Source organism: Pempheris klunzingeri, chromosome 4, assembly GCF_042242105.1.
Source record: "Pempheris klunzingeri isolate RE-2024b chromosome 4, fPemKlu1.hap1, whole genome shotgun sequence".
NCBI lineage: Eukaryota > Metazoa > Chordata > Actinopteri > Acropomatiformes > Pempheridae > Pempheris > Pempheris klunzingeri.
Window position 1 is genome coordinate 5,017,120 of NC_092015.1, and position 12,684 is coordinate 5,029,803.

Sequence of the window (12,684 nt, forward strand, 5' to 3'; positions counted from 1 at the left end):
CTAAGTAACTGCACCCTACTATATAGTCTCACTTGTGACAAACAGGAGGAAATAACAGTGAAGAGGTCAGATTTATTACACCCATCCACCCTTATCCTCTGACAACAACAATACAATGCTGTGAGATTCCCATGAACATCACCCAGCTTTGCCACTGGCATCATAAAAACATCAGAGAGGTAAAAGTTAATCATCTAACTTTAGTATTTTGGAGATACTTTGGTTGCAGTGGTTAGAAAAAGTGGACTTGTGACTAGAAAGTCTAATTTGCCCACTGTATTTGCCCTTTAGCGAGGCCCTTAACTCCCCAGCTGCTCCAGTGGAGCTGCTCTATGGTCAGCAGATCAGACTGTGGCTGCACTGAGCAGCTTCTAGATGTGAATATAATTCCAGAAAAAGAGAGAACATCAATGTCAGAAATATGGCCTTGGTTTTAAAAAAAGCATGGGGGAAAAAGCTGCATTCAGTAAATGTCACGTGCTGATTGCAGCTTTTCATTTGACCTGTGGTGTAAATGATTATGCATTCAAATCTGCCACATTTTGAGAGCAGCAGTGTTGTGAAACTGGAAACCCCCCCAGCTAATTATCCACATGCCATATCTCAATGCAGAGCTGGTAAACACATTATATCTAAAAGATTTGCTGCTGCAATTCTCATGTAAACCTGGCTATGGTAGAGTGATGATTATTTAAGTATTTGAATATGAGATTATGATAACACTAGAATATAATAATAAAATATAGGGTGGGTGACAGAGACACAAATATAGCCGACCTCATCCACCTCGGGGTTTTCCTGCAGGTTTACCAGATGTTTCTATCACAGTCATCTCTTCATACACTCATTTGCCTGCAGAAAGAACTAGTTTTGAGGAGCTTTACTGTGTGAATGTTGAATTATTTTGCTTTAAGCAGATAACATAATGCACTTCCACACAAGTGATGAGAGTCAGACTGGGTCTAAAAAGCAATCACAGCTATTTAAAGTAATGTTTTTGTGATATTTGTTTAGGTGTCATTAATCCTAAACAGGGAAGTTAAGAGAGTAGATATATTTGAGAGAAAGGGAACAGTGAGAGTGAAGTGAAGTTTATGTGGTAACCTCAGACACTCTGAATGTTTTATTTTTGACAGGAAACCCTGAAGCTGAGTCCCTGATTTGAAATGAAATCAGCTGATTAGTTGAACGGGGGCGGGTTCAAATACGAGTGGAAGCCATCTTGAACGGTTGGTTGACATGACTGTTTCGTAGTCAGCTAGAAACTGAGTACAAACACCGCTTAGGGAACCGCTTATTTCAGGTATTCAAGGTAAATGCTCGTACATCTAACCTATTTCTACGTGTGCGCGGTGCTTTACCAGATTCTCCATTATTTTGACTTTTACAAGTAGCTTTAACTGGGATGTCGCCATCGTTATGTTAGCTGGCTAGCACACCGAGCACAGCAGTCTCCTCTGCTGAGCTAACGCTAGCTAATATTCGTTGATGTAATATATCTGTCCGGATTTATTTGTGAGCTGGTGTTGGAAAGGTGTCAAGTATTATATCCACTGGAGTTTTTACAACAGACTAGGTTAAATATCGTGAATCTGGTGGCTTAATTTTAATTACCGAAACAGCATAACATTAGCATGACGCTAAAGCTTCATGTGCTAGTTAGCCAGATGTCGGTGGCTAGCAGAAGGCTAGCTTGGCTCCCTCCCGGTTAGTTGGATTAAATGGACAGGAAATGCTAATGGCCAGTCGTGTTTTTCAAGTATTTATCCACTAAATCAACCAGATGTCACACTCTGTGGTGATTGTACAGATAATCCCGTGACGTGCTGGACTTTCCGTGTATCAACGCCGTTTCCACAGTGTTAGCAAGGGTTAATTAAATAGCATTACCATCCGCCGCTGTGTCGGCTAACTTTTGACGTTAGGCCAGTCATCTACTGCTAGTCACTGATCAGCCAGTTAAATATTGACTGAATGAACCTCACTGTCCTCAAAGCACAGCATCAGCTCATGCAGTTGTTATTGTTTTTCAACGTTGTGTCTTGTTTGTTTCAGGGTTGGAACAAAAAAAACAGAGAAAAGGACGCAGCGGCACAGTTGAGCTACACAAGATGGCTAGCTAAACAGTCGGCCAGTGCTTGAAAGCTAGCTAAGCCCTCCTGGTTTATGATTGTGCAGACAACCATGGCAGAATAGACCTATGATAAGCCCTAATTTACCAGAAAAAAAAAATCCATGCTAGTAAGTTTTCTAAAAAATTGTGAAGAAGACATTTTTTTTTTTTTTTTTGACACTTGATGTCCCAGAAACAAAACTATTGTTGAGGAACCTGCAGAGGAAAAAATATTTGATTATATAGATTTGGATTATTATTATTATTAAGTCTCAAGAGGGAAGGACAATCTTTAAGTTTTGAGTGGTCCCCGCAGAGTGGGCTCACTTCGTCCAAAGATTGCCAAAGGTTTCATTGCTTTTGGAACAGAAAAGTCAAGCTGAGTTAAAAATGAGTACTGTCAGGACAGAGAACCCAGTGATTTTGGGATTGTCCAACCAGAATGGACAGCTCAGAGGCTCAGTGAAGCCTGCTGGAGCACCAGGTGGAGGAGGAGGAGGAGGAGGACAACAACAACAACAACAACAACAGCAACAACAGCTTAACCAGATGAAAGGTGCAATCAACAACGGCAATTCCCAGCCAGCCCCAACAACTAACGCTGTCATCAAGTAAGTTATTTGATGCTAGAAATCCTATTTCTGTATGTTGGCACAGTTGTTACCGCCAAGTCTCTGTTATGCTTTTTGCTTACGTGACCTTTACCCTCCACAGGCCTGGAGATGACTGGAAGAAAAATTTGAAATTGCCCCCAAAAGACATGAGGATGAAAACTTCGGTTGGTATAAGACTATCCCCCTTTTTTATTCAGCTGAAAGACATCCAGTTTGGATGTAGAAATGGAAAACACCTGTTTAATTGTTCTTTTGATTGTCCTTTTGCTAGTTATGTTATTAGTTTTTATTTTTATTTTTTTTTAAACCAGCCATTTTGGGGCATCTTGCTAAGCTTGACTATTTATTATGAAGAATAGGAATCTGTATGTCTTGCAGTATATGTAACTATAAAGAGCATTTGGATTATATGCCTTTTGAAGCATCCTTTGTGATCTTTGGTGCTGAACTTTTGAGAAGTGGTCTATTTTTATAAAGCAAATGTGTGCAGCACAATTATCAGACTGTCACTTTTATACTCAGTCATGGTAATAAAACCTTTCAAGCTTTCATCTTCATTATAGTCATTGTAGTAGTTGGATGTGTTCTTAACATGGTTTCCAACTGAGCTGGAACTTGCTGCTGCTATTTTAGGCTTTATTTCTATAGCTGTGTCTGACAAAAAGCTACTAATTGTTATTTTCATTAAAATGTTCATTTCTGACATTTTCAATCTGTTTTACCATCATTATTTTCTATTGATATATTAAATGATTTTCTCCCCAGCCATTGCCAGTGTGACAGAAACCCATGGTCTGTTGAATCTTGGGAACCAAATGCTAATTAATAATTTTGTTTATGACGTTTACAGGATGTGACTGCAACTAAAGGCAACGAGTTTGAAGATTATTGCCTAAAGAGGGAGCTGCTCATGGGAATTTTTGAGATGGGCTGGGAAAAGCCATCTCCAATCCAGGTACATTAAGATTTAACTAAGTTTTAATCTCTTGCTGGACAAAAAGGTGTCTTTGTGCTTAAGGAAGTGCATGTTTTTATAATTGGAGTTGGGTTTGATTGAAAAATCCTGGCAGCTGATCCAGTAGCTTGACTCTGACATGTTACCAAAGTGTTTTGATTCCTTTGCTACATTAAAATGATGTGTCACTACTGGCATTTAACAGTCAACATAACTGCAGTAGACTGCTTTTGTGTCCGTCACTAAATGGTGATATTAATTTGAAATACAGTGTGCAGGGTTTTCATGTGATTGAATTAAATTTTATTGATGGGGATTAGTTTAAAATTTGATCTGAGTGGGATGTAGACTTATATTGGACACTGTTGGAATTGAGTTTGGTCTTAAGTCAAACTTAGGTGATTCAGCCAATAAGAAAATTAGCCTTTGTCCTTGAAGTTAAGTTATTATTATTATTAGCAGCATTAACCTCAAAGCACTAGTCTGACCCCCAGATGTGAGGTTGAGGTCGAGTAGTGTTGTAGTAGTATTATGTGTTAATCTTTTGTTGTTGCTTTTTGCCCAGGAGGAAAGTATTCCCATTGCACTGTCAGGAAGGGATATCTTGGCCAGAGCCAAGAATGGCACGGGAAAGAGTGGAGCCTACCTCATTCCCTTACTTGAACGCATTGACCTGAAGAAGGACTGCATACAAGGTGAGAGCTTGTTTCCTGTCAGTAAATGTCAAAGTTGACACTTTACAAGCAAAGTTACATCTCAATTGCACATATCTGCTGTTTTTTCTTGAATGTTCAATCACAGAAGGTGAAGATTAAGTGAAAATGAAGTTAATGGAAATTGAATGATCAGCCATTGTGTGTAAAATGACTCTGTTGATACTATATGTAATATCTAAATAAAGCTCTGATCAAGGTGTCTTAGTAACATTGTGTGTGAGCAGTTCCTACCTGTAATTGTTCAGATGGTTTGGAAACGCTTTATATGTCCAAGTTAAGACTTGGGTTGGTTTGGTAAATGTTAAAATATTCACTCAAGTGCTTCTCTGTTTTTCCAGCATTGGTCATAGTACCCACTAGAGAACTGGCTCTGCAAGTAAGCCAAATATGTATCCAGGTCAGCAAACACATGGGCGGAGTGAAGGTAATGGCAACCACAGGTGGAACCAACCTGCGTGATGACATCATGAGACTTGACGAAACGGGTAAACATAATTTTACACACTTAGGCTGTTGCATTTTGATACAAGCAACTCAATCCCCATTTATTCTACTCAACTGACACATGAAAACATCAAATGAAGGAACTGTAAATTAAAGCAGAACTCCTCGTGTATGCGTCTGGGCATTGTACTGAGGTCTGTGCACATTATATACACACACAGTAGATATATTTTGAGACCCAGATGATGGACATGTGGTTCGTGCATTATGTCCGGAAAGGCTATCTCATCTCAGTATCTAACACAGATAATGAAGGGGCTCCATCGTCTTACTTCCCACATCATCTGAGGTGATGAGAAGCCAATTTCATGAAGTTATGTTATTGTTGGTAGTAGTATTATTAGTATTATATAATAAATCTCCTCACTCTGAATGTACATGTTATATATTATTATTAGTATTATTAGTAGTGGTATTATTTGTATCATTACTTTATTCTTATTCTTTTCGAGCTGTGTGTAACAAAAAGCAATTTCCCCCTGGGGATTATTAAAGTAATTCTGATTCTGATCATAAAACCACAATGTGAGGTGGTTGTGACACCTACTTACTTAAAGCCTCAATTATTGGCTACATGGTTTGTCGTTAGTCGGTGTCAGATGAAACACATTTCCCCATGAGTAGCTAATGTGTGCAGTTGGTTTGTTTTCTCTAATATCTCTATTGGTTGACGGTTAAGTTATTGGCAGGCAAAGGTGTTAATGAGTGAAATATGGCAGCCAATCACAGCACATGCTCAGCTTTCAATACTGCACAATCAATTCATACTACCACACTGAAAGCTGTGCATTTTTAAAAAAATCCTCTGTCAAGTGATGACCGTGTCGTTCCTCAGTGCAAAACCAAAATTCTACATGTTTTACAGTACATGTGGTCATCGCAACTCCTGGGAGGATTTTAGACCTGATTAAGAAAGGAGTGGCCAAAGTCAATCAAGTGCAGATGATCGTTCTGGATGAAGTGAGTTAAATAGTCTCTATTTTTCATTATTCACTCATTATTTGTCATATTGCTTTTTCTAAATAAACCAGTGTGACTTTAGGATTTAAGCAGCTGTTTGAGACGGCTCACAATGTGCCTCCCCCCCCCGTCCCTCTGCTCAACAGGCTGACAAACTCCTGTCTCAGGACTTTGTGGTTATGATGGAGGAGATATTGAGCTTCTTGGCCAAACAGAGGCAGATTCTACTTTATTCTGCCACCTTCCCCCTCAGCGTGCAGAAGTTTATGGTATTTATTTTTCTTGTCATGTTTGATTGAAGTATTTGTTTTATTACCTTATGAACAAATCAGTCTTGGTGAGATGTAGAACAACCTGAGCATCACAACTCTGTCTTCACATCCTTTGTAGAATTCACACTTGCAGAAACCCTATGAGATCAACCTGATGGAGGAGCTTACACTGAAGGGTGTGACTCAGTATTACGCTTATGTAACTGAAAGGCAAAAAGTGCATTGCCTTAACACCTTGTTCTCCAGGGTAAGTGTCCTTCCTGCATGTCATGGTGGTGTTTTAATTAACTTCAACAGTGTCATGAAAACAGCTCTGCAAAAGGCAAATGTGATTGCAGGCTTTAATGGAAATGGCGGCTTTGCAAACTTTGAACAGAGAGTCCGTTTTAGCATTTTTGTGTTGCATTGGACATTCAAAATATTTATCAGACACTTAAATTAAATGGCTGCAAACATCACAGTCCAAACATTGATTTCACCCAGATTTAATGCTGCTGTTGGTCTTTTTTTCAGCTCCAGATCAACCAGTCTATAATCTTCTGCAACTCCTCTCAGAGAGTGGAGCTCCTTGCCAAGAAGATCTCCCAGCTTGGCTATTCATGTTTCTACATTCATGCCAAGATGAGACAGGTCAGCTCAAAGTACTGCCCCAGAAATGCCAGCTTTAAGACCAAAATACACATTTGGTGATGGAAGCATGCCGAAGCAGCTGCTACTATTAGTTTTGGTTTATATTGCGCATACGTGTCCCTATTTGATGTGCTGCTGCAGTTCACACCAATGTGCTATTTAGGGATTGTTGCTAACACTGCCTTTTTTTTTTATTCCTGATGACAGACTGTACATGTTGTCCAGTAAGCGCCTTGCTGTTTATCCTCCTACTGTTACATGATACATTAAATATATTTACATTACATTAGATTTTACTAAAAGTATGAGCTTTACTGACAATAGTAATGGAGCTATATACCCATAACATGGTGTTTTTCCACAGCAAAATTATTATTATTTTTTTTTGTAATGCACTGGAATCCACTTCATATGAGGTTTACATAACATGCTGCTGGGTATACTTTATGTGAAGTGGATTCCTACCTCTGAGTGAAAGTGGCGTCTAAACGCACTTTTCTCTCTTCTGCTCTTCAGGAGCATCGCAACCGTGTGTTCCACGACTTCAGAAACGGCCTCTGCAGGAACCTTGTCTGCACTGGTAAGTGATGGAGCCACAGACATCTGCTGCATTTTACAGTAGAACTGTGGAATACTCACACAGCTGCTCGCTAAGACCAGAAGCTACTGTGACACTGTCTGGTGGTGGTGATGATGATGATGTATCACCATGGAGAAAAGAGGCGGTGCGCTCTGCTCAGACTTTCAATCTTCACCACTGAGAATGTAGTTGGCCCATATAGATCAAATACAGTCCGTTACATCACTATAGTGCACTTCAGGGTGCATGGCATAGCTGGCAGAGCACACTAATTAAGGCCAAATAGTTAATTTGGCCTAAAACGGTAATTAATGCCAGTCTGACCCATGTAGGAGCACACCAATTCTGTTGATCTTTAAGGTTTCGCTACCATTACAGGACTGAAAGTAAAAAGAAAGTGAAATGAAAGTGATACTTGCATTCTTCAGACGTGTGATAACACGTGGAATTCCTTTCCTGGTGCCTTTTTAATTAGATTTGACTTCCTACACAGATGTGCCTGACAAACAGAACTCTGTATTGTGTACATCTTTAGTTTCAGTTTGTAGTGATGTGGCTTGTTTTTTTTTTTTTTTTTTTTCTCAGTCTGCTGATATTTAAAATGTTGGTCCAGGTGTTTGGTGCAGGTTTCGATTTCTTGCTTTGTTTCCTCTAGACCTCTTCACGAGAGGAATTGACATTCAAGCTGTGAATGTTGTGATCAATTTTGACTTCCCCAAGCTGGGAGAAACATACCTTCATCGCATCGGTAGATCTGGTAAGAGTCCTTATTGATTATGGTGTTGTTCAGCTGCACAGCCTCTTGTAAAGCTTCAAACAATAATGATGAAACACTTTATTTAAACTGTTGCGTCCTCAATATCCAGGCCGATTTGGACACTTGGGCCTAGCCATCAACCTCATCACTTACGATGATCGCTTCAACCTGAAAGGGATTGAGGAGCAGCTTGGAACAGAGATCAAGCCCATCCCTGGCATCATTGACAAGAGCCTATATGTGGCAGAGTACCACAGCGAGAGTGGTGAAGAAGTCAAGCCATGAGCCAGTGAGTACACACAAGATAATCCCAGGATGATTTAACTGCTTTTGTTTCGCCATTTTCTGCATTTTTGATGCCAGTGTAACTATTTTAATACAGAGGGGAAAAGATTTTATAATTAGACTGGTTAATGGCAGGCATTACATTTTGCTGTAATAGGGCTCTGCTACTGGGCATGCTGCGTCATTGGTGTAGCTCACTGGCATAACTAAATGTAATTTAGCCCTTATTACTGTGGTCACAGAGGGAGTGTTTCCTGTGCTGTGCCAAGAACAAATGTCCCTGTGAGAGACCTCTGTTAACTTTTTTTTTTTTCTCTGCTAAAGGCAGTCTGCAGTAGTGAAAGACTTGAGAAAATGAGCAATAACTCAAGTTGTTCTTAGTGTCCTTTAATTCAGTCGTTACTGTGCTGTAACAATGCTGCAGTTGTTTGTTTTTTTTCACTGAAACATTGTGGTCAAGCCCCACCTAACAGAAGGTCTCTGACCTTAAGTGTCCTTGAGCCAGACTCTGTCTCTGCCAGCAGCAGGAGGGATCTTCTGTATGGCATTTTTGTGAAGGGGAAAAAAAATCAAAAGTAAAATGTTGAGATCAGCTTTATTTATTTTTTTTGGCCTGGTCTGAAAACTTATGCAAGTCTAATCTCACATTTATCTTTATCTAAATGATTAAATATGTATCTGACAGGTTGGAATAACAGGCGTAGCTTACTAAATGCCACATTTTATTTTTCTGGAGCCTCTTGGTCCAAATACTGAAGGTTCTGGCTCAAAATGATGACGTTTATAAGCTTAAATTATTGGGTCTAACTGGATACCATACTAAAACACCATGGTAACAGCCTAACTTACTACAATAATTTTTGTCTAAACCATTTTTTTTATCATTATTGCATCACTGTTACCTCTGTGACAGATCTGATTTCAGCGTGCAGGAGGTGAATGATTAACACACAGTATATTCATTTGGACACAAATAGCCTCCACTGTTCTTGAATTACAGGCATACTAATGTAAACAGAGCTGGAGTTACTTTACCTCTGGTCTAACTTCATTTCGCTCTTCTCTCCACAGATCAGTCCATCCTCCATTCCCCTTTGTACCTTTTTTCATCCCCCCTGTCTTGGAGTTCTTTTTTTTTTATGTACAGTTTCTGTCTGTCTTCCTTTTTTGGACGCCACCATAAGGAATGTGTATTTTGATGGACGCATTTCGGAAGAACTCATTTGCCTTTTTGTAGGGCTCTGCGCTGCACCACCACACCCTGAAGAGACGAGCATCGGGAGGAAAGCATGGGACCAAGTCAAAAATATATTGATGCACATCGTGACGATTCATATCCACCAATGAAACAAAGCCAGCACCAGGCCGCTATACGACACCCTCCATCCTCCACGTTTTATTTTGGAAGTTTTAACCAATTTGTATCAAGTGCCTTAACAAGCAGTTCAACTTGTTCTGAAGTAATAACCCTTCATTATCCGCCATCTTGCTCACTTCATACCACACACTCGCATTCACCTAATCGAAAATTTGTCACACTAGTTAAATGTCCGACCACATAGGTGAATTCATAACTGTTTTTGGTTTGGTCATCTGTTTGCAAGGAATGGAGATAATTCTGAGGGAGGCTGGTCTGAATTATATATTTTTCTTTTTTGCTGGCTTTCCTTGAGTCTGGCTGACACATGAGGACAAACTTGGATTTTCCATGGACAGAGATGCTGGATTTTTTCCAAGAGACAGCCAGACTGTCCAGTTGCTCATGAAGCAGCGTGTGCTTCAAAAAAAAGACCCAGACCCTTTCCTCTGTCTTCAGCATCAGAACACTAAAAATGAATAAGCAGCCTCTCAACACCATGAGTCATGAGGATTCCTGTTTCGGTGGAGTTTAATTGTAGGAAACGCATTTTTCCTTTTACGTCCTGTGTTTCACCTTCCGATGGATGGCCATACTTACTTCTGCGAGACGTGCAGCCGACGTGGGGTGCACCTCACACCTTGTGTATATACCTTCATTTTAAGATTGTTTTAAACAAGTTCGAAAGGCTGGCTGACAAACTGAAAAGGTTTCCCCCCCCCCCCTTCTATTGTTAGCACTGGAGACTTTCCTTAACTGCCAGTTTGTTTGATCTGCAATATTGGCCTGTGAATTTATTTATAATTTTAGAAATTGCAGAATTTATTAGAATCAAAACATTTAAATGACCTTGCGCATGAAATGTTTTTGGAGGCAGAGTTCATCACTTATAATCTTTTAGCCCCTCCAAATTTAATGGCGAGTGCAATTCTTCAAAGCTGCACTTAAACTTAGATTGTTTAAATTGTTTCCCTTGTTCTCCTGCTCCCAGTGGTAACAAGTGTTCAGTCTAGACAGATGGCTTTGTTAAGCTTGTGCATTTGAGGAATGAATTCTTTATTGTCACCAGCCTTAACTTGTGAAACTGACTCTTGAGACGCACTCTTAAGATCTCCAGTCACGGCGAGTGTTGTCGTCGGAAGAGAAAATAATATTCTATCATGTAGTAGTACTACTCGCTGCAGTGCAGCTGAATTGGCAGAGAATTTGTTTTCTGGGGGAGGTATTAGCTGTTACGTTGATCTGTGTGCTCTTTAACCACAGCTACATGATTTCACAACTGTTGAGACGAGGACGCTGTGGCTTTATTTTCCCCCTTGTGAAGAATGTTGGCTGAAATGCATAAAAATGAACCATCTGACTTAACATGTAGCAGGAATTCAGTCTCTGTGCATTGCAAGTTGGCCAGCTTTAGTAACAGCTGCCAACAAAAGACCCCTCACTTTAAAACAACCTGAGCAGGTTGGGCTGCACTTAATGCACAGAGGGATGGATTCAGGCAATAACACTGACTGCACTGCTTTTTGTACACTCATGATGCCCCAATGAGAGGGAGATGTACGTTGGTGCAGAACATTAACAAAAAAAAATTGGCATTGAAGGGGGAATGAGCATGAGGGATTATAAATTTACTATTAGTCAGACTGCTTGTTTAAGAAAAAAAAAAATAACTGGGGCACCCAAGACTGCTGAGTTTATGGCTTATTTCTCTGCCCTTCATTGCTTTGATATTTTGGGGTTGGGTTACATTTTGCTTTTTTCTTTTTAAATTGTTCAACATGACAACCTTACTTTTGCATTAAGGCCCACTGAACACTTGTTTGTTCAGATAAACCCTTTTTGCAAATGAGGTTCCCTTTTGTTATGGTAAGATGCTCTCGACTGTTCTAATCAATGAGAAGTGTTATTGCACATTTAATTTAAGCTCTTTTTTTTTTTTTTTTAAAGATGACAGTGTGACAACGTTGATCAGTTTGAGACTTCCCTTTTTATTTCTCATTGGTTAGGACTGATCCCTGTTCCCTCGCTGCCGCCGCTGTCCCCTAAATACTTGCACATCTAATTCGGCTGATTTGACTCATTGTTTGGGTGGGAGGGCTGCGTTTTGTTTAAAAATATCCAAATTAAATCAAGCATTAGTTGAGCGAACAGGGATCTGACTGCACAGGCACTTGGCAGCTGTCTGTTTCTTGTCAGCCCACTGGCAGTAATCACCACAGCAAATGCTTTCTTGGCTAAAATCAATGTTCCTTCGAGATTGTGTACTGCTACCTTTTTGATGGGGTGCTGCTTTACTGCCAGTGGCTGCCATGTTGAGAACCTTAAAGACTGAGACAAGAGCATCTTGCCCCAGATTGGGCCACTAATTGGATAGTTTGTGTAACCAAATAGTCTCATTCTTTAAGGTCTTTTTTTAAATTTATGGGGTGGGTAATTCGGTACTCTTGCTGCCCTGATGCACATGTTTATCCTCTTGACAGTTCTGACACTTGCGAAAACACAGCTCTTGTGTACAATTTGGCCGTCTTATGAATTATTTGTCAAGGAGGATGTGAGAGGATTTCTTTAAAAAACAGATGCATCAGTAAAATAACATGGGGTGGAGCCTTTGGGCATTTACACAAACAGGATGATATGATCTAAAGATCCAAAGTTATGGTAATGGGTATAAAAAAAAGTTAGAAAAAGTTGCCCTGAAATTTGGATTTTTTTTTTTTTCAAATGTTCAAGTGGAGTACTTCGTATTTAAAGTCTCCAACTTTAAGTGAAGAATTTAAAGCCTGAGTTCATGTTTTTTATTTGATGGAAATTTGGTCGTTATTTAATTGGCAGGATTTTCAGTGAAGCTAATTTTACAATGGACTTGAGTTTAAAGGATGTCATGAATATTATTGAATACGATTGAACCTTTTGTTGGAAATAAAGCTCACTGAAATTTACT

General features: G+C 39.7%; 2 protein-coding genes across 2 annotated transcripts in view; both read left to right on the top strand.

The window, feature by feature from the left end:
- The window catches only part of treh (trehalase (brush-border membrane glycoprotein)), a 141,089-nt gene that overhangs the window by 120,460 nt on the left and 7,945 nt on the right, over positions 1-12,684 (top strand). The gene's annotated exons all lie outside the window — the stretch shown is intronic.
- On the top strand, positions 1,254-12,682 carry ddx6 (DEAD (Asp-Glu-Ala-Asp) box helicase 6). Its single transcript, XM_070828781.1, has 14 exons — positions 1,254-1,312; positions 2,056-2,724; positions 2,828-2,891; positions 3,578-3,682; positions 4,248-4,377; positions 4,737-4,883; positions 5,768-5,862; positions 6,009-6,131; positions 6,253-6,381; positions 6,648-6,764; positions 7,281-7,344; positions 8,000-8,101; positions 8,211-8,390; positions 9,458-12,682. Exons 2-13 carry the CDS (start codon positions 2,504-2,506, stop codon positions 8,384-8,386), a joined length of 1,473 nt encoding a protein of 490 aa, XP_070684882.1. The 5' UTR covers positions 1,254-1,312; positions 2,056-2,503; the 3' UTR covers positions 8,387-8,390; positions 9,458-12,682.